The sequence below is a fragment of the Varanus komodoensis genome, unplaced genomic scaffold, assembly GCF_004798865.1.
Source record: "Varanus komodoensis strain SLA01 unplaced genomic scaffold, ASM479886v1 scaffold23, whole genome shotgun sequence".
Classification (NCBI taxonomy): Eukaryota; Metazoa; Chordata; class Lepidosauria; order Squamata; family Varanidae; genus Varanus; species Varanus komodoensis.
Window position 1 is genome coordinate 9,634,495 of NW_025335627.1, and position 24,045 is coordinate 9,658,539.

Sequence of the window (24,045 nt, forward strand, 5' to 3'; positions counted from 1 at the left end):
CCAATGGGCAAATATTTTGGTAGGTCAGTGTGACTTTGACAAACTTCTATGACAAGGCAGGTTAAAAATAAAAAAGTTATCAAGGACATGCATCTGTGTGCTCTTTGTCACATATGGAGGCTGGTGTTCATCTAGAGCTACTTGAGGGTGGACTGAGAACATGAAATAAATGGCTCTGTTTCGAGGCACAGCTTTGTAGAGACTCAAGCACAGGCAATCCAGATTCATACTCTTGCTTGGACAAAAATCATGAGTTGTCCTTGGACATGTAATTTGTTTCAAACTTTGTTCTATTTACAGCCTTACAAGTAATGTTAATATTGTCAAAAGCTTTCAAGAAGAAATACTGTGTACCTTCTTTCACTTCCTACTACATTAAATTTGCTTCTGGGAAGTTTCCACAGAGATGTAACTTTAAGAAATGTGTTTTAACCATCTCTTGCCAAAGTATTTCTGAATGCAGCATGAGGTAGCAACCATAACTTTGTTGTTGTTGCCTGCCCTCAAACCATCTCCAACTTATGCTGACTCCATGAACAAATGCCCCCCAAAATGTCATCTTTCTTGGCCCTTGTAAACTCAAGGCTGTGGCTTCCCTTATGGAATTGATCTGTCTCATAGTTGGTCTTCCTTCTCTTCTTCTGCCGTAGCATGATTGTCTTACCCAGTGAGTCTTGACTTCTCATGATGTGACCACAGTACAACAGCTTCAATTTAGTAATTTTTACTTCCAAGCTATAAATATGCCCATCTCAATCTGCACAGCTCAGCTCATCTTCTGTCCATTGGCAACATATTTTATTGTTAGAGCATCCAAATATGCAAGATGCTGCATACATTTATGTAAAATGCTGGGCCCCTACCCACAATCAACTCTTGCAGGTGTTGCACATCTATACACACACTTGCCTAATGTACATGATCCTTCCAATGTCCTGTCCTAGGATGAAGAATCAGGACCCATGCTTATTGGTAGTATTAATTTTATTTCTACACCTCCCAATAGCTGAAGCTCTTTAGAAGGCTCACAATTTGCCAGAGTTGCATTTTTGGAGTGTCTATGATACTGGGAATTGGGGATGCAGGTGGCGCAGTGGTTTAAAATGCTGTGCTGCTGGGTTGGTTGATCGAAAGGTCGCCGGTTTGAATCTGCACAACGGGATGAGCTCCAGTTGCTCTGTCCCAGCTCCTGTCAACCTTGCAGTTCAAAAGCATGCAAATGCAAGTAGATAAAAAGGTACACGCGTTCCCCTTGCACTTTGGTGTTTAGTCATGCCGGCCACATGACCACGGAGACTGTCTGTGGACAAACGCTGGCTCCCTCGGCTAGGAGACAGAGATGAGCACCGCCCCCTAGAGTCAGGCAAGACGGGACTTAACGTCAAGGGGAAACCTTTACTTTTACCTTTATCTTTATGATCGTGAGTAAAACGTTGGAATTTGGGAAAACAAACGTGTGTAGTTGCCGCTCCACTGCCTTTTAAATACCCCTGCGGTGGAGAAAGAGTGGTTGGGCCTCTATTTAAAGCTGGACTTAACTTGCCTGTCTAGGACAGATGCAAAAAGTTCCTTTCTTCCATTGTACAATCGCTGAACTACAAGGATGGCACGAGGTGTCCAGTGCGTGACTCTTACTTAAACGGATCCGGCAGTGTCCTCAGTACCACAGAATGAATGATGCTACCTGGTTTTTCGCGCCCACGTGTGGGTGTCCACAAACACAGAGCGTGATAGCAGGCTGGCACACGGGTTCAACGAGAAAGTGTATGCAAGGAGCCCGACCCTCGCCCTGTCACTCCGCCGCCCGCGTTCTTCACGAGGAGCGCAATCCCCGCATTGTCCCTTTAAGCTTAGCCCATCCGCATTCAGCCCAGCGACCCAGGCCACGCCTCCCAGCCAATCAGGACACTGTAGCGGCAGGAAAGGAGTTGACGCGCCTCCAATGGGAGAGGCTGGTGTGGCCACTATTGTTGATGAGGCGGCCGGAGCGATCGCATCGGCTGGAGAAGCCTCACGAGTGTCTCCCCGTGTGTGAGGATACGTTGAGGAGAGGCGGGGGGGGGGGTGTTTTGTTTCCCCCTCGCCTAAGCGAAAATTTGCCCCTTCACGGCACCCGTTCCTGCGTCTCACGGACCGGCCGACCGACCGACCGACAAGCATGTCTTCTCACCCGCGCGTGAGGCGCAGCGGCTCCCCGACCCCAGCCACCTCCCTGGGGGGAGGGGGGGCGGCGGCGGCAGCAGCAGCATCTACGGCGGCGGCGGGAACAGCAGGCGGGGCGGCCAGCACCAACAGCAGCCGCCTGCAGCCCATGCGGGCTACGGTGCCTTTCCAGCTCAAACAGCACGGCAGCCCCACGAGGGGCGGCGGCGGCACTCCTCGCGCGGCGGCGGCGGCAGCGCAGACACCGCCACAGCCGCCGCCGCCGCCTCCACCTTCCTCGCGGACTGCCAGCCCAACGCCTGGTAACGGCTGCAGCGCCGGCGCGCGTGGTGGCAGCACCAGTAGTAACACCAGCGGCAGCCCGGCCGTGGCCACGCAGACGCCAGCAGGAGTGGGCGGCAGCGCCTGCTGTGCCGCCGCGACAACCCTCCCGCTCTCGCCGTCGCCGTCGCCGTCGTCAACGAACTCCGCGCGCGGCAGCCCCACGCGCGCAGGCGGCGGGGGAGGAGCGCGCGGCAGCCCCCCTCGCCCGCACCCGCTGCCGCCGCCTCCCCCGCCGCCGCGGTCGCCCCCCTCCCCTTGTGCGTCGCCGGTTTCGCCGCCCGTGCCCGAGAGCAGCGCCTGCTCTGTCGCCGCCGCCGCCGGGGGAAGGATCCGACACCGCCAGCGGCGGCGGTCTCCGGAGCAGAGCAGGGCCTCTCCGGAAAGGAAGAGCCCCAGCTCGCCTGTGTGTAAAGGTGAGGATGCCGGGGCAGGAAGGGCGGGGTGATCCAGAGGCCGCGAAAGGGGAGACGGATACCGAGAGGATCCGATTTTGCGGGGTGGGGGGGGACTGGTCGCCCAGGTAGTAATGGAGGGAAGTCCGAGCTGGCAGATGCGGAGTGTTGGGGAGCTTGCCTTTTGTACGGGGGAGATCGGAATCCCCGCTCGCTCAGCCTTCCTTGGAGAGCCTGCCTGTGAGCTGACCACGAGGTGCAGAGGACTTTGGGCGCTTCTCGTCCCGGCTCTCCCGTATACTCCGGACTTTTTTGTGGGGAGGAGGTTCGTTCACCTCTTACTATTTGTAGATCGTGTGACTTATTCTGCTCTCTTGCTTTGACTTGGTCGCTACTGGGGACTAATGATTCTCGAACATCCTAAGGCGGGGGCGGGGGGGGGCTTTGGGGTTTGGTAGGCAGCAACCTGGAGGTAAAGTGCTGTGAAACACTTGTTATGTCTGAAAAGAGTAAGGGGAAAGGGAGTGAAAGGACATGTCTAGACATGTCTGATTTCAATGCAATTTCACAAGTGTTGGTAAACTTTACAAATGCTAGTGGAAAGAAGGTGGTAGTGAAAGAGTTCTTACTTAAGAAGGGCAGCTACTATGTCATGAAAGGGGATGTGGATTTCCTCCCGTTATCTCTCAAGCCTAGCATAATTATGCAGAAGGGGAACAGGAGAGAGGGAACAGTTTTGTAGCCCTGAGAATTCCATCAAAGTTGTGTCATTATACTTTCACATGTGGTAGATCTCCCAGGTAATGTGTCCTAACATGTAAGTTATTCTTCAGAATACCTAGCCCTTATTATTTTGAAGTTTTGACTTAAGTGAGTTATAGTTCTATGTGATATGTAAAAGATTGACCTCTGTATAGAAGTACTTAAACTTTATTTCAGTAGTGCTTCTCCCTAAGTTAAGAAAATTGCCTTGAGTGTTCACATGGTCATGTCTCCTTGTGTCTAGAATGACTTTAGGTCTGTAGAAAACAGGGTTATGGTTTTTTGCAGGTGTAACTTAAATATTAACCCCAGGGAATCAAAAGACCACACATTTAGTTCATTCAGTATTATTCTGTGCAATCTATCCAGAGAAAGAGTGTTAGTGGAGTAGAGCTTCCACTTCCTACAGTGAAGATCCACAGTATAAGATATCAGAGACAATAATAATGCCTGGAGAACCCCGCACATTCCTATTTAAATATGAGACACATCTTGGCAACTGTATGTTAGCCCAGTGAATGCCAAGAAAAGACAAGCATTTTTTATATAGTGAGAGAGAGAATTTTATTTTGTATAATGCTAGCATTAGTGCAAGCTTACGAACATCCACCTTTGGTCAGAAGTAACAGGTGTTGCCAGCAGGATAGCATCTGTAAATTGGAGAAGTTCTTTCTCTCCCCTTCCCTGCTTGCCTATAACTAAATAGGCATGCATGGGTAGGCTGACTAGGAAAAAAAATTGTGAGTTATTCTAGGTATACTTGCAATGCCTTACTGGTGAAACAGTTGAAATGTCTTCATTCTGAGCATTACTATCTTATGGACAATTTGATAACTTCACCCTGGTCCTGATATATGAGAAAAATTGTCCGGATCAGGCTGCATATACTCTTATGGATAAGCACCATTGAACTCAATGGTAGTTTTTTTGTACACAGCCATAGTATCAAACTGTTGAAAACAGCAGGTTCCTAAGAGTATATGCCACAGAAGAACTGGAAAGTAGAGATGTGGACCACCTCCCAGATTTGTTTTTGGGAAACTGGTCTGATTCTGATCAAACTAATTCAGAGACTGTTTCCTTCGGTGGGTACTGAACCTGGGCCAAGATTTGGAAATGCTGACTTGTACAGGAAATTAACAATGGCCAGAAATTTTCTCTCTTTTTGTTTTGCCAGACTTGCATATTTGCAGGTATCAAATGTATCAAAATTGTGAAATTTACTTGGATAGCTGCCCTTTTTGAGAGTATCAAGCATGCCAAGTTTTAGGTTTCTAGGTAAGGAGTATTTTTGTGCAAGAACAGTCTTGAAATTTAATGCTGTCCCAAAAAGAATAAACTTAACAGCCTTATGTTCTTAGTGGGCCATAGCTCTGAAAATGGCTGACAGCTTTGAGTTGTCCTTAGGAAAGAAGCTGCAAAGTTTCAGAAGGATAGGTGTAGTAGTTCACATGGAATGAGACTTCAAATTTTAGAAAAGGCTGCTTCATTTGCTTCCTCTCATATGTCCTTGTGTGTGTTTGTTTTGGAGCTATTTGTAGGAAAAGCATGCATCTCCCTTGGTGAAAAGGCTACATCATTTCAGGATAAGTGCAAGGGAACAGTGGCCATCTTACTGGCCCATCCTTGCCTTTCCTGAAAGCAGAGTGATTGGTACTTCTGATAAAATACACCCTGGTATTAGAAGGTGGACCTATCAGTTGTTCAGCAATACTGCCTGCTTGTGGCTTATCAGGAGTGTAAAGATATGAAACTGAAATACACTATTTGGAGAAGCTACAGAATGTCTTTGTCTCGAAGCATGATTTGGTAATGAAACCTTGCCCTGAGGCAGCTTTAGTTCTGACACTGCTTTGCCTCAGGAAGCAGCAGAAATACTTCAAGTTCTGCTTGGGCTTTGTTCAGATTTGATGCATATCCATCAAGAAATGTATTCTTGCGTCCATTGTTCAGAAAACTTTGTGTCCTGAAGTCTTCCTTTTATTGATATATATATACACACACACACACACACACACACACACTTGACAAAAGTGCTGTTAGAAAGGCAAAGTATAATATTGTTCCACCTACTTTTTAATTAAATTGCCAATCACATAATTTTACAGGTGATGTTTTTGTTGCATGCAGATTTTCTGTATGAAGCAGTATAGCTATCAAAATGCCTTGTTTGACAGAAAAATGAAGATGCAAGATTGAAATGGCTAAAGTGTATATTGCTTCACTAAAATTTATGTGGTGGAGGTATGTTTTGGGTTGACATTTTGGACTGAATTCTTGATGACATCTGTTATTTTGATACCGTGCCATCTGTTGTCAGCTTTCATAATTAGTTGGCTCACTGGTCAAAACTCGTGTTTATAATGCTCACCTTTGTCTTATGAATTCGTTATTTTCACAATAGATTGCAGGTTGCAAAGCATGTGAAATCTAAATCTTAACTATGACATTTTTGTACAAGTGAGTTATTTGATTTAACTCTTTTCTTTCTGGAAGAAATATGTCATCACTTTAACCCCTTAGGGAATGGTTGGTGTTTGAACTCTTTCCTCAAACCAGTTATGTTCAAAGAAACACTTGCATATGTTATATTCTCCTTACATTAGATGGCTTTTGTATTCAACATGTTTATTTGCCATGTAGAAACAACTAATCAAGAAGGATTATATAACATGATGCATGATTCATTACAATATTCCAGTCTACAGTTCCCAAGATTCAGTTTAACATTGCACATGTGCAAAAATTTAGGTACACAGAACAAGATCTAGAATTAAAGGAGTATTCTCCTCTAAGCTTGCATGGATTAATTTATTAGTTTCTGAGCAAGAACAAATGTGTAAGTTTGTCTATTGTTGCTTTAACCTCTCCTGTAAGTGTGACTCTGCATAAGCTATCATGGTAACTTGGCAAATCTGAAAATTGTACTGTAGTACTACAGTACTATAGTTTACACAAATAGATACTATTTCTGGTGTCTTTTTGAAAGGATTAAGTATTTTATCTTCCTATATTCAGTGGGACTCTGTTGAAAAGCTGCTCAAGAGATTTTAGGGGTTATTGGTATGTTGCTTTGATTAGTTGCATTGATGCAGCTAGATCTTGGAACCAAACCAAGATTCAGATATAAAACTGGGTCCACTCTACATGCTGAGCTAAAATGTAGGACATTTGTAGTTCATATTTCTGTATATGAGCTACAGAATAAAGTACATGAGAACCCAGCTGGGATAGACAGTCTGTCGGTCTGTGGCCAGTGGCCAACTTGGTGTAAGCAAGAAGCCCACAAGCAGGACCCAATGGTAATAGATATTTTCTGCTGTTATTTCCGAGCATCTAATGTTTAGAACCTTGTTTGTTTATTTTATACCCTGCCTTTCCACCAAGGAAATGGTGTTCAAGGTAGCTAACAAACCTAAGAACAGAATCGGCACTTAAAAGTAATAAAATAAATACATGAAAATCAAAATGTCAGCTAATTTTTTTCATCAGAGTGACAAATTGTTCCCTAACTCGCAGTTTGTTGGGAGGTGTGTTATGCAGGAGCTTTATCTGCTTTCTGTAAACAATCTTTGATTACAGGTTGTGAAGTATCTTAACTCAGAATCAACTTGAAGTGTCCACATTTGGATGATAGACTCGCAACCTGTGATCAGAAAGTGGAAATGGTTTGGACATAAAATGCATTCCTGCAAATTGTGGGTTAAACAACCCATGCTTTGCCACTGTAATATGTGAACCAGGTTTAAAAAAAAACTACTGCCCAACCCAACAGTCCAGTTTATAAACCAAAGTCTTTGTCTAGTGACAGGACAGCAGAGCAGGAGCCAGCCTAGCCTTCCTTGGCAAGGAGAAGGCCCTTTCTTTTGTCATCTTCACATTGCATTTATATCCCATCCGTCTTGCAAGGAACTCAAAGCAGCTTATTTTATCCTTATAGCAACAACAACCCTGTGAGGTAGATAAGTTTGAGAGTCCCATGACTGACCCACTGTTACCTGGTGAGCTTCATGGCTCAGTGGGGACTAGAACCAGGATCTCCTTGATCCTCAGTACAACCCCCTAACTCAGGGGTCTCAAACTCAACTTACCTGGGGGCCGCTGGAAGTAGAGTCTGGGTGAGGCTGGGCCACATCACGTATTCCACCACCACGGTGGTGGTGGGCCATTCATCCCACGGCCGGCCAGGGTGCTGCCGGCGCTTTGAAGGCAACAGGGCCCCTCCCCCGTGCCCCGCCTGTCCCGGCAATTGGCCTGTGGGCTGCGAGTTTGAGATCCCTGCCCTAACTACAATAATTGACTGGCTCATCAGATATGCCTTTGAAGGTGGTGGTACTGAGAAAAGGGTCTCCCTCAAAGATCTTAAAGCCTGGGCAGGCTTGTTTGACACAGAAGACAGTCTTTCAGCTGGATTGGTACCAAGCCATATAGCCCCTGGAGGTAGCATGCAGTTACTCCCTGTTGATACTGCCATTTTATATATTTAAGCACTGTCCATATTAAATAGGTTCTACAGGTGTTGAAATGACTTGCAATCTAAAATATCCAGGAGAACATCAGAGGAGATGAGAGTGGATGAAAGGATGAGCAGGCAAAGAATATGTGATAATTACGTTTTCATGGCTTGCAATTAAAGTGATATTCCAAAAGTTTTCGTAGAAAAGGGGAGTTTTGAGGAACTTGAAGGTTTGAGACATACTGGAAGACAATTTCAGGTATGAGGGTGCAGCAAGGGACAGAGCTGTAACTCTTTTAAAGAGGAGATATTTGGAAACCTGAGGCTGTTGGAGCAGGACAAGCAAAAGACATAATATAATGGGACAAAAAAAGAAGGCTATCAGAGATGAGAGCTGGAAAACCAAGAAGTTTATTTATTCATGAGTTGGACCTGAACAGGAAACCAACCTAGTGTTGCTGAAACATTCAAGAGACCAAATGACCTAGAGTTTATTTTAGAATCTTGTCTCTGTCAGTTTCAGAGACAAAGAAAACATACCTCTTTGTGCACACAATGCCATCCAGCAGAGCTGCTCTGAGTGCTTAGGGACCAGTTGCCTCCAGAATTTCTTTGTGGCTTTCTTGGATCAGTTTATGAAATACTTTGTAGATAAAATCACTCTCACTCATTCTGATTGAATGCTATTTTAACCATAGATAGCTTTCAGGATGTGAGTGAGAAGTCCCTGTAAGTGTTGCACAATTTAACAATTTCTGTCCAGTCTTCAATCTTAAGCAAGATGTTCTAGATAGTAGTCACTCAGTGCCAAGGATTCTTGGATAACTGAGATTTTCTAGATCCCTTTCGGTCCTGCTTCCAGCATGGTTTTGAGACAGATAAGATTGTCTTGAGTTTGGATGACCTGCTCTGGGAAATGTTGTATATCCTGGCTGATTTTTTCAGCCTCCTTCTAAACTTCAACATTTTTGCTCACCATATTTCCTGTGACAACTGGACCACCACATCAAGCAGAAAGCATGGGGGGCTATTGGTGTTTCTCCAGACCTTAATAGATGTAGAGATGTAAGGGGATTGTTCCAGCAGTTGTTCTGAGTAAGACTTCAGTACCCAGTTTGGGAGGAAAATGTGGTGGTGGTTTGGCAAATGTATGGTCAAGATGCTCAGAGCTCTTTGAAAACACAAACCAGCAAGTAGGAAAGGTAGGAGTAAGAAGGATGGAGAGCTGCAGAGCACTCAGACTTCAGGTATAAAATAAGCTCAGCTGAAAAGGTTTCTGGAAGCTGCAATGCCAAAAGGCTAGGATGACCTGTAATATATTCTTGTGCTTGCCTTAAGTAGGAAACCAATCTAAACAAGATTCAGATTTTTTTTTTCTTGTTTACACTGCCTACTTGAATTTCTGGCTAACTGTAAAAGCTGTTTTAAGATCTGTTTTCTCTTTCAAAATATTACAGCAATAACTGTCTGATTGCTATTTTAAAAAATGTTTAGCTTTATTTTTGGTGGCTTAACCAGCCATTAAACATATAATCCTTCTGGATTGGTTTGCTGATCAAATATCCGGAAGACAGTGAAAAATGAATCTGAGACAACTCTTGTTTGCAAGCTCTCTTCTGTAGTTAGTGTTGGAATGGAGGAGGGCAAATAAGCAAACTTAATTCTAACAAATCAAAGGTACTGTAGACCAAGTAAATGCATCGTCCACGAGTAGGTGTATAGGTATGCTGAATGAGATTGCACTCTAAGGCTGAAGTTTACAGCATAGACATAATTTTGGATCCTGTACTACTTGATGATTTGATGCAAGCAGTGGCCAAGACCATGGTTTTATTTATTGCATTTTTATGCTGCATAATGTATGAATAGGTTCATACTTGGACAGCTGCACCACCATCCCTGCACAATCTAACAGCTTAGGCTGGCTCACCCACTGTACCCTTTCTTAGATGACCTAGTGGTCTGAATGATTGCAGCTGTACACAACAGGAATGTGTGGAAATGTTCTAAGAAAACTGCTCAAAGTACAGCTGGTTCACAATATGACTGATACAGGGTATTAACCAGCACAGGCTGATTTGAATGTGTACATCAGTTGCAAAACACATTCTTTGCCTGCCACTAGAGTTGGTTACTGACCCCAATCCAAAACCCTTGGATGCTCTGAGCTCAGGATATTTTTGAAGACCACAACTTCCTAAATGGAATCTCTCCATCAGCTGTGGAGGCCCTGTACTGTTTCCTCATGTTTTCTGAGTGTTGGTAGAAATAGAGTACATGGTTTTCTTACTAGTGGCACCTAGTTTATGGAATTGATCTTCAGTGAGGTCTGCCTCATTTCTTCCTGGTTGGCCTTTAGGTGACTGGAAAGCACAACATTCTGCTAATTGATGTCTGGGGGCTTCTGGACTTCTAGTATTCACTTATAAAAGAGTGTTATTTTGGATGCTGTATGTTTTATAGCACTTCTATGGTGGTGAGATGTGTGTTTGATGAAAATATTAAGCATTTGGAGGCCTTCATTGAAGTTGGTTAGTAATAATTTTAATATAATACAGCATTGATGTTTAAGGACATCCCATTTATTTAAAGGCTGTTTGTGAATATAATTAAATACTTTGAAATCAGGATGAGCATGAATTCCAGGTGGCATTATCTCCTTTGAAAGGTCTGCATTGTAAGGGCATGTTTATTTATTATAAGACATGTTAAAAATAGCTAAAGGGTGATACATTCTTGACCACTGCCAGCACTTTTGCTGTATAATGGGTCACAACACTAAAAATGTTAGATTTACATCCCCTGCTTCAGCCATAGCAACAAATTATACATAGCTTAAAATAAAATGACTAACACAACATAATGGGAACACACAATATAACTGGTCCACCGAGATTGCTGCAATTACTGCTTTTTGATGGAAGAAGTTAACTCAAACTATTAATAGTAATTTAAGGTGCATTTTTGTCTAGTTTTAGATAGCTGCCTTTGGTTACATTAAATCAGACTTTAGGTTTGTCAGATATGTTTTAAAAACACAACTCCCAGGACCCACCAACCAGGAATAGATACAAAAGTCATAAAATTAAATGATAAGGTGCCTCTGAGCCCATTCTAAGTCGCCAGTTTTCAGAACCAGAATTGAACTGAGGTCATTGTCTGCTTACACACCAGTTCATTTCTGTTGTTATTACCTTTCTTCATTTCATGATCCTAGTTTAGATGGAAACTATTGTGGTGTTGCTATTGTTAAACAACCGAAACTCTTGCTGTTCCACTACAAATAACCCCAAGATCTGTCAGCAGTCTTGACCTGCTTTCTGGTCACTCCTGCTCAAGGTGATGTGGGAGTTTCAGTCTATGTCATAAAGGTTAATCTATGTAATTCAGGGCAGATAAGTTTGTTTGGACACCTACGAAATATTTGTTTAAATCAAGGTGCAAAAGTTGGCATTTGAGTGATCATTCGGTCCTGCTAACACTTATATCCCTGCCTAGATTTAAAGTCCTGACATCCTAAATCCTTTGCATTTGAGAAAGTAGACATAGATACCAGCTTTTCTGGGTTTTTGGAAAGCATTGCATACATTGCCCTGCATCTTTTTCTTTCCTAATATGATATATCAGTGATTATTTGTTTGTGGAAGCTAGCTCATTAGGAGGTAAAACGTGCAACTTTTGTGCCCCAGTTGCAGAGCTACATTGATTTCTTCCATGCCTTCTTCATTTTGTGCTCTAAATTAAACAGATTTTTTGTTACATAGAAGTTTTCTCCCTGGTCTGCAAAGCTAAATGCTTATTCAGTATGAAAACACCTTCTCGTCATTGCTTTCTTTGTCGACTACAGATATGAATACTCTACATATTCCTGGACAAACATCCAAATAGTACTCCCACTCACACATGTAAATCACATACTCCTAGCACTATGGGATTTTGGCTTGAAACACATAAAAAACTTTAGGCCCATAAAAAGTGTCCTGATTTGTTAAAGCTAATTTTGCAAAGTTGGCTCTGATCTTTTACTAAGTCTACTGCTTTATACTTGAAGTCTTATAGGATTTGCCAAGATTCCACATTCACTGATTCATAGAAATATGGAAGGTATGCTTTAATAGGTTGCTGTTTGGTCCATTGAAGCCAGTCAGTGAAGCTGGGACTAGTGGAATGAAAATAGATCTGTTTTGGAGACTTCTGAAGAATTGACAGGTGATGTAGGATGGAAAGCTTCCCTTTTCACTTCATGGCAATTAAAATCTGTCTCCTAAAGAACTAGATACTTACTTGAACATGGATTGCATGGCATATTGTGAGTTGTTATATTTGCAACTGCAAATAATTACTGGCATATGCAAAAATGTAATTTCATACATAAAACCTTTAGATGTAAATATTTTATAAATGCTTGAAATAAATAAAAGCTGGTTTCTTTGTACACCAACTAGCAGGTTAAAACCAACACATGGAATCCTTGGTACCATGTATCTTTCAGTGTATCTCCATCACTAACTGGTGCTTTGCTTGCCTGTGCTGAGAAAGGTAAACTGATTGATGGGTCAAGAACATGTAGAAGTTTTAAGTATAAACGAGATGTTTCAGCTAGCTACCCCTAGCCAATGCTTTTTCAATTTTTAGTGCAGGAGTGCAAATCCAGGATAAGGTGGAGGGCTGAATTACTTTCCACCGGGTCTTCTGTGGGCCAGATGTTGTCAGTGGGTGTGAACAGGTGTGCTGAAATCACTCCACAGTCCTGCCAGTTTGCCGATCTCCATACTGAGAGAGGCACAGAATTGCATCTGAATTCCTGCAGTCATCTCCAGTCTGCAACTAAGGAATGCGCTCCAGGAGGCAAGGCTTGGAAGGCAAGTCCCACCCCTGAGGGGGGCAAAGGAAGCTCCATGGGCTGGTTGTGGAGCAGCTGTGCTGAAGCTTCCACATCCCTGTTTTAGTGGGACAGCTGCCATTCACAGAAGCAGTAAGGAAAAATGACTGTTGCCATCAATTTTGATATTAGATGGTAACCTAACTTTGACAAGTTTCCATGGTCACTCTGCTGTCAGGATGTCTTGTGCACTGGCATTTTAAGCAGCCTGGCATGTTTTTTGGTAGTTGAAGACTGTTCTGGATTACTGCCTTTAAAGAGGTCATGATAGGATACACACAGAAGAGGTTAGTATCTTTTACCAGATTAGCACACAAATGACACAAACTGAAACTTCAATTTACAAGATCAGAATGAAAGTTGCAAAGTCAACAAAAAATAAAAAATTGTGGAATGAAACAGTAATATAACATTGTGACAAGGTATGGGGTGGTGAACAAACATTGCAGTAAAAATGGCACTGTGGGGACTGTACGTTAATCTGAGCACAGATTAATACTGTTATTAGATTATGGAATGAACCCACAGGGTTATTTGTCTTATCTTTACCAAATAAATCAGAACTGATTGGAAATTTTTATTGGAAGTACAGTGGTACCTCAGCTCACAAACACCTCAGTTCACAGCCAAATCGGGTTGCAAACAAAAATTTCATAAAAATTTTGACTTAGACTGCAAACTCCGCATTGGGTGGTGACCGTGATTGCTACCATCTCCCCCTCCCCACCGAATGGGGAGACAGCCGAGATCACGCCCGTCTTTCCTGCACGAGCGCAACTGCAATCTTAGCCATCTCCCCCCCCCCCCAGCACAATCATGCCTGTCTCCCCCACTGAGCGGGCCCGTGATTGCGCCCATCTCTCCCCCTCCCCCAGTGCACCGGGATGACTGGCGTATTCAGGGATGACAGGTGCAATCGCAGTCGTGCTGGGGAGGGTGGGGAGATGGCCGTGCTTGGGGCTGGGGGAGTGGATGGCTGCGATCTTTGTTGTTCTTTGTCACTTTGCTTCACATTTTTCTGATTAAAAAAATAGTTACAGAATGGATTAACCTTATTTACATTGAACCTTATGGGGAAATTTGACTTGGCTCATGACCAATTTGGGTCACGACCAGAGTCCTGGAACGGATTAAGTTCGTGACCCAAGGTACCACTGTATGGTTGCTTATACTGGGACATTTAACAGTATTTTTATTATACGATAAATTCTATTTACTACTAAATGAATAGATATACTAACATTAAGCATTTGTGCCCTGATAATCAGGTACTATGCTTTCTAGGTTTGTTCTGAAGAAGTCTGCCTAATCCTAATGTGTCACTGAAGACTACTAGAATCAGAATGTGTGGGCATGTGTATTAGACTGTGCTTGTTGGTTTGTTTACAAGAAGAAACCTCTGTCTTTCTGTGTAAGTTGTGAGTGTGATGCTTTTAAATTTGTTTTGTCACTATACTATACTTTGCTGTATTCTGTTATGAATTTTATATTTTGTATACACTTTTCCAATAATTTTATATAGAAGTGTGTACCTGTCTAGCTGTTGCTTTCCAGATGTAGCCCAGTTAATGTAGCCCAGCTGACTACAAAATGACAATTTCTCTTTGTGTATTCCAAAGTAGAGTGAAAGAGATAAATATTTATGTACACATCTAGATGCCAGCCAGTGTTCAGTGCTGCCAGAGAGCAATTAAATATGTTTGTTTGAATGCTTTTATGTATATTCTAGGTTTTTTGTTTGGGCAGATACACTTTCCATCTTGAAGCTATTAGAAACTCATAATAAAACAGATTTTACGGTGTGAATGGAATGTTTCAGAATTAGTAAAATGTAGAGAATTTGAAATTGTAGAAAAGGCTAACACTTTGAAACAGAATGGGTGCTTTATCCATTATTGGACTCTGCTTGGCTGTTGGTGGTCCACTGAACTCTGCTGTTCTTTGGAAATCATCAAAATTATGGGTTGCTCCACTAAAAAAATAATGGAGCATTTAATGCCTTGCTTTTCTGATGTTAATTTGGCTATGCCAAGCATGTTTTTTTCTGTGCTGGTGCCCTTTCTATGGAGGCTGGCAAAATACTTCCATTTTGATAGGCTGTTGGAGGAGCCAGTTAATAGAAGAGGGCCTTCTCAGTGGTGGCCCCGATTGTGGAATTTCCTTCCCAGTGCATTCTGACTAGTAATGACATGGCCATATTTTGGGTGCCAAGTTAAGATTTCACTCTACTCTCTATTTTACTGAGTCCTAATATTCTAGTGTGAATTGTTTTTAGCTGTCTCAATTAGTTCTAAATTTCATATGTTGACTTTTTATATTATGTTTTATTATGTTGTATTTTAGTTCTTGATTTTTGTGAACTGCATAGAGACCTTTCACTGTATAGAAATGTAATGAATGAATGGATAGATCAGACTATTTCCAGTCCATGTCTGTTTCTGCCTGTCCTCACTGCCCCATATCAGCATAAACATTCATGTATATTTTATGGCAAGTTGTGCATTTTGGTTTGCTATTAAGCAGCAAATTGCATCACAAAATTTGGCAAAGCACATAATCAGAAAGCTAACATGCATATTAGTTGGGGGTGGATCAGGTCAGTTTAGTTCCAGAAAGTGATAATAAATGCTCCATCATCTGTATAAGTTATTATACAATTATGTGTTGTAGCTGGAAATAAGTATACAAAAATAATCAATTCACAAGTAGCTTAACTAGTTCGCTTATCCATAAAATACTTATGGTATATGAATATTTGAAGTATTGTATATGAGCTCTTTAAAGAGTATTTTGGTGGCAGAATGAAATGATACACATTTTTTAAAGCCTGTGTTAGTGGCCAGTACAGTGGCTTAATTTAGTGTGTATTTTTGTCCATAGGTTTTTTAACTACAGAGAGGTTACTCTGATTGCAAATATCTAGGAAGAAGTATGTGAATTTCTAGATTAGTCAGTCTAACTCAGATAAATAGAAATTATGACCAGTTTCTTGGTTACTCCACAGTGTTTGTGTACATATATTCATATTTTTATAGATTAACATTGTGTCTTTGCAATTGTATTTGCTAAATTAAGTGGTGTCTTCATCAATAGAAGACAAGTAAGTTGATTATCCTACAAGAGTACAATTTCAGGCTAAGAAAGCACTGAATACTTTTATAACCCTTGGCCATTGTGTAATTAGGCCTAATAAAATTAAGAGGTTGCTGAAATACTGCCATTGTTCATCAGCCCAGCTGTTCTCTGCTGACTTTTAAGCAAGTGCATCTCTTGTTATGTAGGTCACATCATGTGAAGCTAGCAGCTGAGCAGCTGTGGGAAAGGATTGGGGGGCTAAGTACTCGTAACAACACAAGAAGAGAAATAACAATGAAAGTACTACACAGTTAGAAGGGATGCAAGCATCCCTTTTATGATATATTCCCAAACAGTTTAGGGAACCAGATAAGACAACATCGGATGGATTCAGAAAAAAATACCTTTGGTTTTGTGGTTAAATATGCAGTTTCTTACAGTTACCCATAGCTGATGTGGATTTCTTAGCCCTAGCTTTACCTGTATATGTATTTTTCTGAAAGGAAAAGTGTCAAATGTACAATATGTAGTTTCTCCACATGTAATGGTGTGCCAATATTCTGGGTTGTGTGCAACAAGTTATGTGAAATTATTTTCTAGGTTAGAAAATATTGGTAAATTGGCCATTTGATCACAGTATTCCAGAGAGCTCTGTGAGAAGTCCTGTATCTTTAACAGAGCTCTATTGTGTGTTTTTTCAAGATTTCAGGGCTTTCAGGTTTTAGGAAGCATTTTATGAAAGGGGAAAAAGTTTAAAGTCCTGTTGTGTTTACCTGAATGAGGTCCCTTGATAGTGACTTTCATTTGTGGTGATAGTGATTTTTTGGTGATTATTTTTGTTTTCAGAAAGAATGGCTCTGATCATGATACTATTAATTCTGCTTGGTATCATTTGGTGAATAGTTACATTTGTGTTAAAGTGAAGGATTTAGATGTACCCCCCCAAAAGACCAATTTAATAATTTATTTGTAATCTAGTTTCATATTTGCAATTTATATAGTTTTCACAAACAAACAAATCCATAATTGCATGGTAAAGGCTACAAACAACCTATATAGCACTTGGAGTGATGTATTGAACTGGTGCATGCAATGAACTTAGCTTAAATAATGTGAGAGTTAAACCAACTCTCATGTAACTCTAAAACAAGCCATGTTTTATGGCTTAAATAAGCCATAGTAGGATGTTTGATCTTGTGAACTGGGTCATCTTACTTTTTCTTATAGATGTCATTGACGTTTTACCACTTCAGAAAAAGTCCATATTATATGTGATGCACTAATTGTGTCTTCTGCATTAACTTGGTGCACTAGGATAGCAATGAGAAGCAAAACATCCACATTTTATTTCAAAAGGATAGGCTCTTTTTTTCTCTCCCTGGACCCCTCTCTACACATCAAAAATGGTGAACAGGAGGACAATTGGTTGGTGTGCAAGTGCCCAGATTATAGCAGCTGGAGAGCTATCTGTTTTCTCCATGAAATAGGATGTATTTGTCATAAATATTCATAATTTGAATGCTGTGTTCAAAGACAGACTATGTCAGAGAGGGGGTCAACTTCATTTAAATTGCTTGAGATATTTGTGCAGGTTTGGAACTGGGAATGGCATATTTTTAGCATATTTATTTATTTATAAAATTTCTGTGCCGCCCCATTCACCGAAGCCTCGAAGCGGCTCACAAATAAATCAATTAAAATACTATAAATTAACAATATAAAACAAATTAACAATATAAAATAAGCATAGTTAGTGCAAATTGCATGCATTATGCAAATTCAACCTGACTTGTTAGATTCCAAGTGTTGTTGTTGTTGTTGCATTTAATGTAAGAAGTAATGGAAGCATCCTTTTCTCACTGCATTTGCATATACCCCATCTTGGCCATCTTGAATTCTCTAGGAGTCAGTTTCAGTTTTGGGCAAAATTTGGGTCTCGTCTCTGTAATTCACACAAACTGGGGTGAGGGGCAGAGACCTGAATACAAATTTCCCTAACTTTTAAAAGCAATATTGTGCAAATTGTTGCCCATTTTTTAAAAAATGAAGTGAATATATTGGGTGGGTGGAATCAGTGAGGTGAGCTGAGAAAATCTGTCAGATTTTTACTTCTTATTGGATTCCTCTCACATCCCTAGAATATATGATTATATCTTCTGGAGCATGGACTACTTTCTAGTGCCTTCTGATCATTTTGACAGTCCTATGCTCCTGTAGAATAAACATACAACTTGGTCTGTTCCATAATTATAATTCTTGTCATCATCCCAAAAACAGATAGTTTTCCCATGGGCTATTCTTTGTACAGTGGCAAAATAGTAATTATGTCAGATATTGGTTCATGGGTTCAACGTCAAGAGATCATAAACTTTGGGTAAACACATTGTGTTTAACATAGATTTTTAAACTATTGTTTTCAAAATGGAATCCTTCCACAGGTTAAAAATTTAAAATTCAGTTATTTTGTTTCTTAAATTCATTTATTTCTTCCCACCCTGTATTTGAAGCTATTTTGATTCTGCTCCTTTAATGTCAATCATGGATTGTATTTCTAATAAGGATTAGATTTTAATTTATCTTACACTTCATTATTTCAATCACCTATATTAGGATTATATTAAGCTACTTTGAAATGCAATGAACTGACTAGCTAAAAGACAGATAATCTAAAATATTATTTGATCATTTATCTGTCCTAATTTGAACTTTGGTGTGTGTTAGTGCAACAAACACTTCTTTAATCCCAATTTAATAAAATCATGCAGCTGGATTTAAAAAATAGCTTTTAATTTTTCAGAAAGGTCCACCGACATTTTAGTATTCTCATTCAGATGGATTGAAAATTAGCAATTTTAGCAGCAAAGTTTAGATTGATTTACATAAAAATGATTTTAAATCACCAGTTTGATTAACTTTCTAACAACAAGATTGTACTAGTTTATAGCAACTAAATACTCTGCCTGTGACCTAAAAGCATAATTCAAAACCTTTGTTCTTTTAGTGTACATGCATTTTGTACTTTAGAATTATGGCTTTTCTACCTATCCAATTTGTTCTTCCACTTGTGGAATTCTCTAACAGAGACTTCCTTGAGTGGAAGGGAGGGTTTTGCTTTGTTTTGTTTTGTTTTTTGTTGAGTTCTGTTCCCTCTGTAGTCCATGAATTGATGCACTTCGAATTTACTTCACTGGGAATTAGGGAAAAACTCTGTGCAAAATCACTTACTGAAATGGTAAGGCTTCAATCCTATGTACCCTTACTGAAAAAAATATCTCACTGATCAACATCCAGGTTTAATTTAAATAGTGTTATTTTTAATGGAAATAAATGCAGCTGAAGCAAATTAGAAATCCAAGGCAAGTAACATATACTATTTTAAATGATCATCTGTCCTAAGAAAAAGGCAGAAAATAATAATAATAATAGTTTAGCAGTGGTAAGATATTAATGCAGACAGTAGTAAAAAGTTATATGTATAATCTACTTTGGTTCTACAGTTTTTTTGCTATCAAATGTAATCTGACAAGTTTAAATAAATATAAAGCCAACTTGTAACATTTATTGCCCAAGGAAACCTTACAGTGTGATGGTCTGTCTGAGCAGCATTTAGAAAATCTGGTTCAAACATAAGTAGCAATGTGTGCTGCTGGGAAAATCCACTGTATTACTTTGCTGTGTTTGCTTGAATGGTGTCACATAATGGTTAGTGTATATGTACTTCAGGATGGATATATGATAAACTTTTTATATGTAGAGCCTTTTTGCACAGTTGGGCTGCTTAATAAAGATCTGTTTAAGAACCTGCAAAAAACCAAGGTTATTCTATTAAATGCAAGAAAGCCCTTGGGAGAAGGATGCCTAATGAATGGTATTTCTTGGCTTAAGTCATGAGTTTCTTTTTTGTCTGCTTGCATCTGGCTGCTCAGATGGAGATTTTTCCACTCTGTTTAACAGTTGAAACCTAGTTAAATGTAATCTTTTTCCCATCCATGCAACAGCTGATGCCAGTGAGTACAAAAAATTGTTCTCCCTCTGAAGGAGAAAATGCTTTTGCCCTGAGTTCTTACACAGCCCCCTCCCAATTTCCAAATTTTGCAGGGGACAAAAGTGTTCATGTACAAAATGTCCTTACATGTTTTACCTGCTACGGATTTCAAAATATAAAAGTCCTTTAAAACAACAATTGCCCAGTTTTAAGCTTAATTCATGAAGACATGTATCCATGTTTTATTATTATTTTTAGTTGATAAACCACGACCACCATCTTCAAGCCCTTCCAGTATTGCTCGCCGTACCCCATCACTGGATATACTTGCTGCACCCTACCTTGCTGGACAATGGCCCCGTGATAATCATGGGCAAGCCACCCCTTGCATGAGGGACAAAGCCACCCAGGTAAGTTTGTATGTGCACTAAGAAAGCGTCTCCCTTCAGGGAGGATGTTTTATACAGTTTTTGTATTTGAGATATTTGAAAGCCTCCCTCCACATAATAATTGTTTAAATCACTGCCTTCTGAAAGTTTGTTTTTAAAAATTAAGTCAAATGGGAACCTGTCATTGTGAGCTAGATTCAGAGAAAGCTCATGGGAGGTAGCAGATGAATAAATATCTGTTGCCTCACAGCTGCAGCAATCTACCCAGACATCGTGTTTGAAGTACATTGTCTCCGCCCAGTTGAGGAATCCGTAAATGTGGTGGCCCTTTCTGGAGCTGTGATGATTTTTACAGTTGCATGTAATTGAATAGGCATAAGAACATAAGAAAAGCCGTGCTGGTTCAGACCAAAGATCCATCTAGTCCAGCGCTTTCTACACAGGGTGGTAAACCAGCCACCCACAGAATGGACTTAAGACTTCTGCCTGCCCAAGCAACTGGTATATGCAGTCATGCCACCTCTGGTGAAGGAGGTAGCACACAGCCAGGCAAGTAGCCACCAATTGCCTCCTCATGAATCTATCCAGTCCTTTCCTAAAGCTATCCAGATTGGTGGCCATCACCAGTTGCTGTGGCAGCAAATTCCACAGTTTAACATGTGTGATTAGTGTCTTTACATGTACAGTGGTACCTTGGTTCACAAACTTAATTCGTTACACAGTTCTGGTCATGAACCAAATTGGTCGTGAACCGAGTCAAATTTCCCCATAAAGTTCAGTGTAAATAAGGTTAATCCATTTTGAACCATAGTTTATGTTATACATAAAGGATAGCATATAAAAGTTTTAAATAAATATGTATTTTTTTTTAAACCACAAAAACATGAGCCATGTCCCTGGGCTGTGTACCAAGCCGCGGCCACCTCGCCAAGCCCGGGGACAGATGGGCTGAGGCAGAGTGGGAGCAGGGCTGTGGCTTCCGTGCCTCCACTGCGGCCTTCTCAGGGCAAGCTGCTGCTGCCATTGAGTGGCCACCATGCTTCTTCCCCCCATGGTGGGAAGAGGTGGGAGGTGCCCTGCTCTGCTGGCTGCAGCCCTGTACCTCGCCTCGGCCCATGGAAAGCAGCCCTTGCCTCCCTCCTCATGGCCCTCTCCCAGTCGGGGGAGATGTGCTGTGCCCGCCTCTCCAGCCTCCTGCTCCCCCTGCTGAAGCCAAGTGAGTGCCTGCAAGGGGACCTTCCTCCGGCTTGGAAGCAGGGCGGTGGTGAGCAGCCAGGAAGGCCTCAACCGAGGCAAGTGCTCCCTCATGACTCCCCCTCATGTCATGCTCTCCCTTTTGGCTACGGCATCATCTTAGGCTTCTGCTGTAGCCCGATGCGGAGCTCAGAACGGAGGCAAAATTTTGCCAAGCTTTCTGTTCGCAAACCAATTTGTTCGCAAACAGAAGCGTTCGTAAACCAAGGTGCCACTGTACCTGACCAAGGATTGCCCAGTGGAGGACATATTGCAGTATGTGTATGCAGTACATCCACATATATGTACCAGCTTTCAAAACCTGAATTTAACAGCAGAACTATTCGTGGAAATTCAAAATGTCCCTGGTCAGAATGCTAAAACTGAGGACTCTCACTTCAGCTCACTGATCCTCTTTTTGTACAAAAGGTTTTAGACAAGGTGACTTGATTAAGAATAGAAGAGCCTTGCTGCGATCTAGTCCAACCTGCTATTTCATTAGTGACCAACCAGATACCTCTGGGAAACCGACAAGCAGGGCATGGGGGCAGAAGCATCCTTCACTAGCATTCTCCAGTGACTGGTACAGGGAAACATACTAATTAGTAGCTATTGATAGCTTTGCCCTCCATGATTTTTGACTCTTTTGAAGCCATCCGGGTTGTGGGAATAAACTCTGTAGTTTAACTGTGTTCTGTGTGGTCAGTTAATTGATTTCAATAACTAAGAAAAAAGGCATATAAATAATTGATTTAAATCAGTTTTCTAATATAATTCATTTATTTCCTAAGGAGCTTCTTTATTGATTGATTGCTATAACAATTACACTTTTGCCACAAAATTAAGCTGTTATGTGTCCTGTTGAAACCCCTCTAAATATGCAACTCGTATGCTTTATATCGGCTTACACTGCAGTTATGAAATTAAGGTTTATGTTTTGCATAGTTTTACATATGCAGGAATCCTGTTCAGGAGCACTTGAAGATAGATTAAGAACCCAGAAATTTTAGAATCAGAGGGTAGTAGTAGAGCAGTTTCTCCTTGTGAGATTAAAAGTAAATGCTCATGTATGACTTTTGATAGTCTTATAATAATTATGATATTTTGATAAACAAAATACATAATTTTGTTGCATTGCATTTATAACTCTTGCCTGTGTTTGTCAGGTAATTGTGCCCTGATTTGGTATGTTGTATATTCAAACTCTGTCTTTAACTCATGTTTTCTATTGTGTGTTTGGTTTTAAGGTGCTAGAATTTGTGTACTTTAACATACATTTATTTTAAATTCAGATTTCATTTTAAGCCAGATTATTCCAAAGCAAAGTTTTGTTAATAATTGACTTGTTAAGATCTGATTTTTTTTAATTTAAACATTTATTTTGATTGGGCGTACCTCAAACACATTTACTCTTTAGAAAATGTAATTACTCCTTTCTCTTTCTTTCTTTTAGACTGAAAGTGCTTGGGCTGAAGAATACTTGGAAAAGAAGAAAGGATCTCATAAGCGTTCAGCATCTTGGGGCAGCACAGACCAACTGAAAGAGGTTGAGAATTACATTTAACTGTACTTGTGTCAAGATGCCTGCCTGCTTGCCACATGCATGCATGCACTCCCTGCTTCTGAGTAAACCAAAGTGGCAGCTATTCATTCTTTGTGCATTTGCAGGATGAGGCCCTTAGTAGCCTTTTGGGCATGGAAGGCTTTTAATCCAACTGAGGGATCTTGCTGGTGTAAGTGGGAACAATTTTGGCTGATTTCTTCTTCCCCTTCTAGCCTCTTGTGTCACCTCCCATGTTGTGATGGAAGATCCTCCAGCCCTCCAAAGCAGATTTTCAGAGTGAGCAAGAGGCTTCAGAGGGGAGGGGGGGGGTTCCAAAATTCCCTCTCTCCCTAAACTGCCAGGAGGATCCCCAGAGCAGAAGTCCTCTTGAAACACTCCTGCTGCTACGGGCAACCACTGACTCTTAATCTGATAACAGACACCTCTGCCGGCCCAGTGTAAAAACTAAGAAGAGAATCATGCAGCAAGGGTTGGATAAAGTGAAAAATGTAATAGGGAGCTGGACATAAGTCATGTGGAGTATGGTGTGCTAAACAGATGAGAGTTGCCATTTTCATTATACTGTCATAACTGTGAAAATGTCTGCAAAAGCATCACCCAAAACAGTTCTTTAATCCCATGTTGTAGCTTTCATTTCTTTAACTTCTAGTATTAGAATCATCATGTAACTGAACAAGGTAGCTTATTTCTGATAAGTCAAAGCAAACTTGCAGTATTTGCACACCAGGGTGTCTAGTGTGACTGGGAATCCTGACAGTCTGCACAGGGCCTTTGAGGCTGCCTGTCTTCACAGGGAGAAGTGACTCCCAAGAAATAGACC

At 41.1% G+C, this 24,045-nt stretch overlaps 1 protein-coding gene across 2 annotated transcripts in view; it reads left to right on the forward strand.

Annotated features, from left to right (window-relative positions):
• The first annotated feature begins 2,837 nt into the window (after positions 1 to 2,837).
• FAM117B (family with sequence similarity 117 member B) overlaps positions 2,838 to 24,045 on the forward strand; it is a 37,103-nt gene continuing 15,895 nt past the window's right edge. Inside the window, exons 1-3 of one of the 2 annotated variants that reach the window (XM_044432084.1) lie at positions 2,838 to 2,900; positions 20,298 to 20,449; positions 23,115 to 23,207. In XM_044432084.1, coding sequence (XP_044288019.1) covers positions 20,429 to 20,449; positions 23,115 to 23,207 — 114 coding nt within the window. In that variant the 5' untranslated portion in view covers positions 2,838 to 2,900; positions 20,298 to 20,428. Of the gene's footprint in view, positions 2,901 to 3,148; positions 3,205 to 20,297; positions 20,450 to 23,114; positions 23,208 to 24,045 lie in introns of those variants that run through there. The other variant, XM_044432085.1, reaches the window with a different exon arrangement.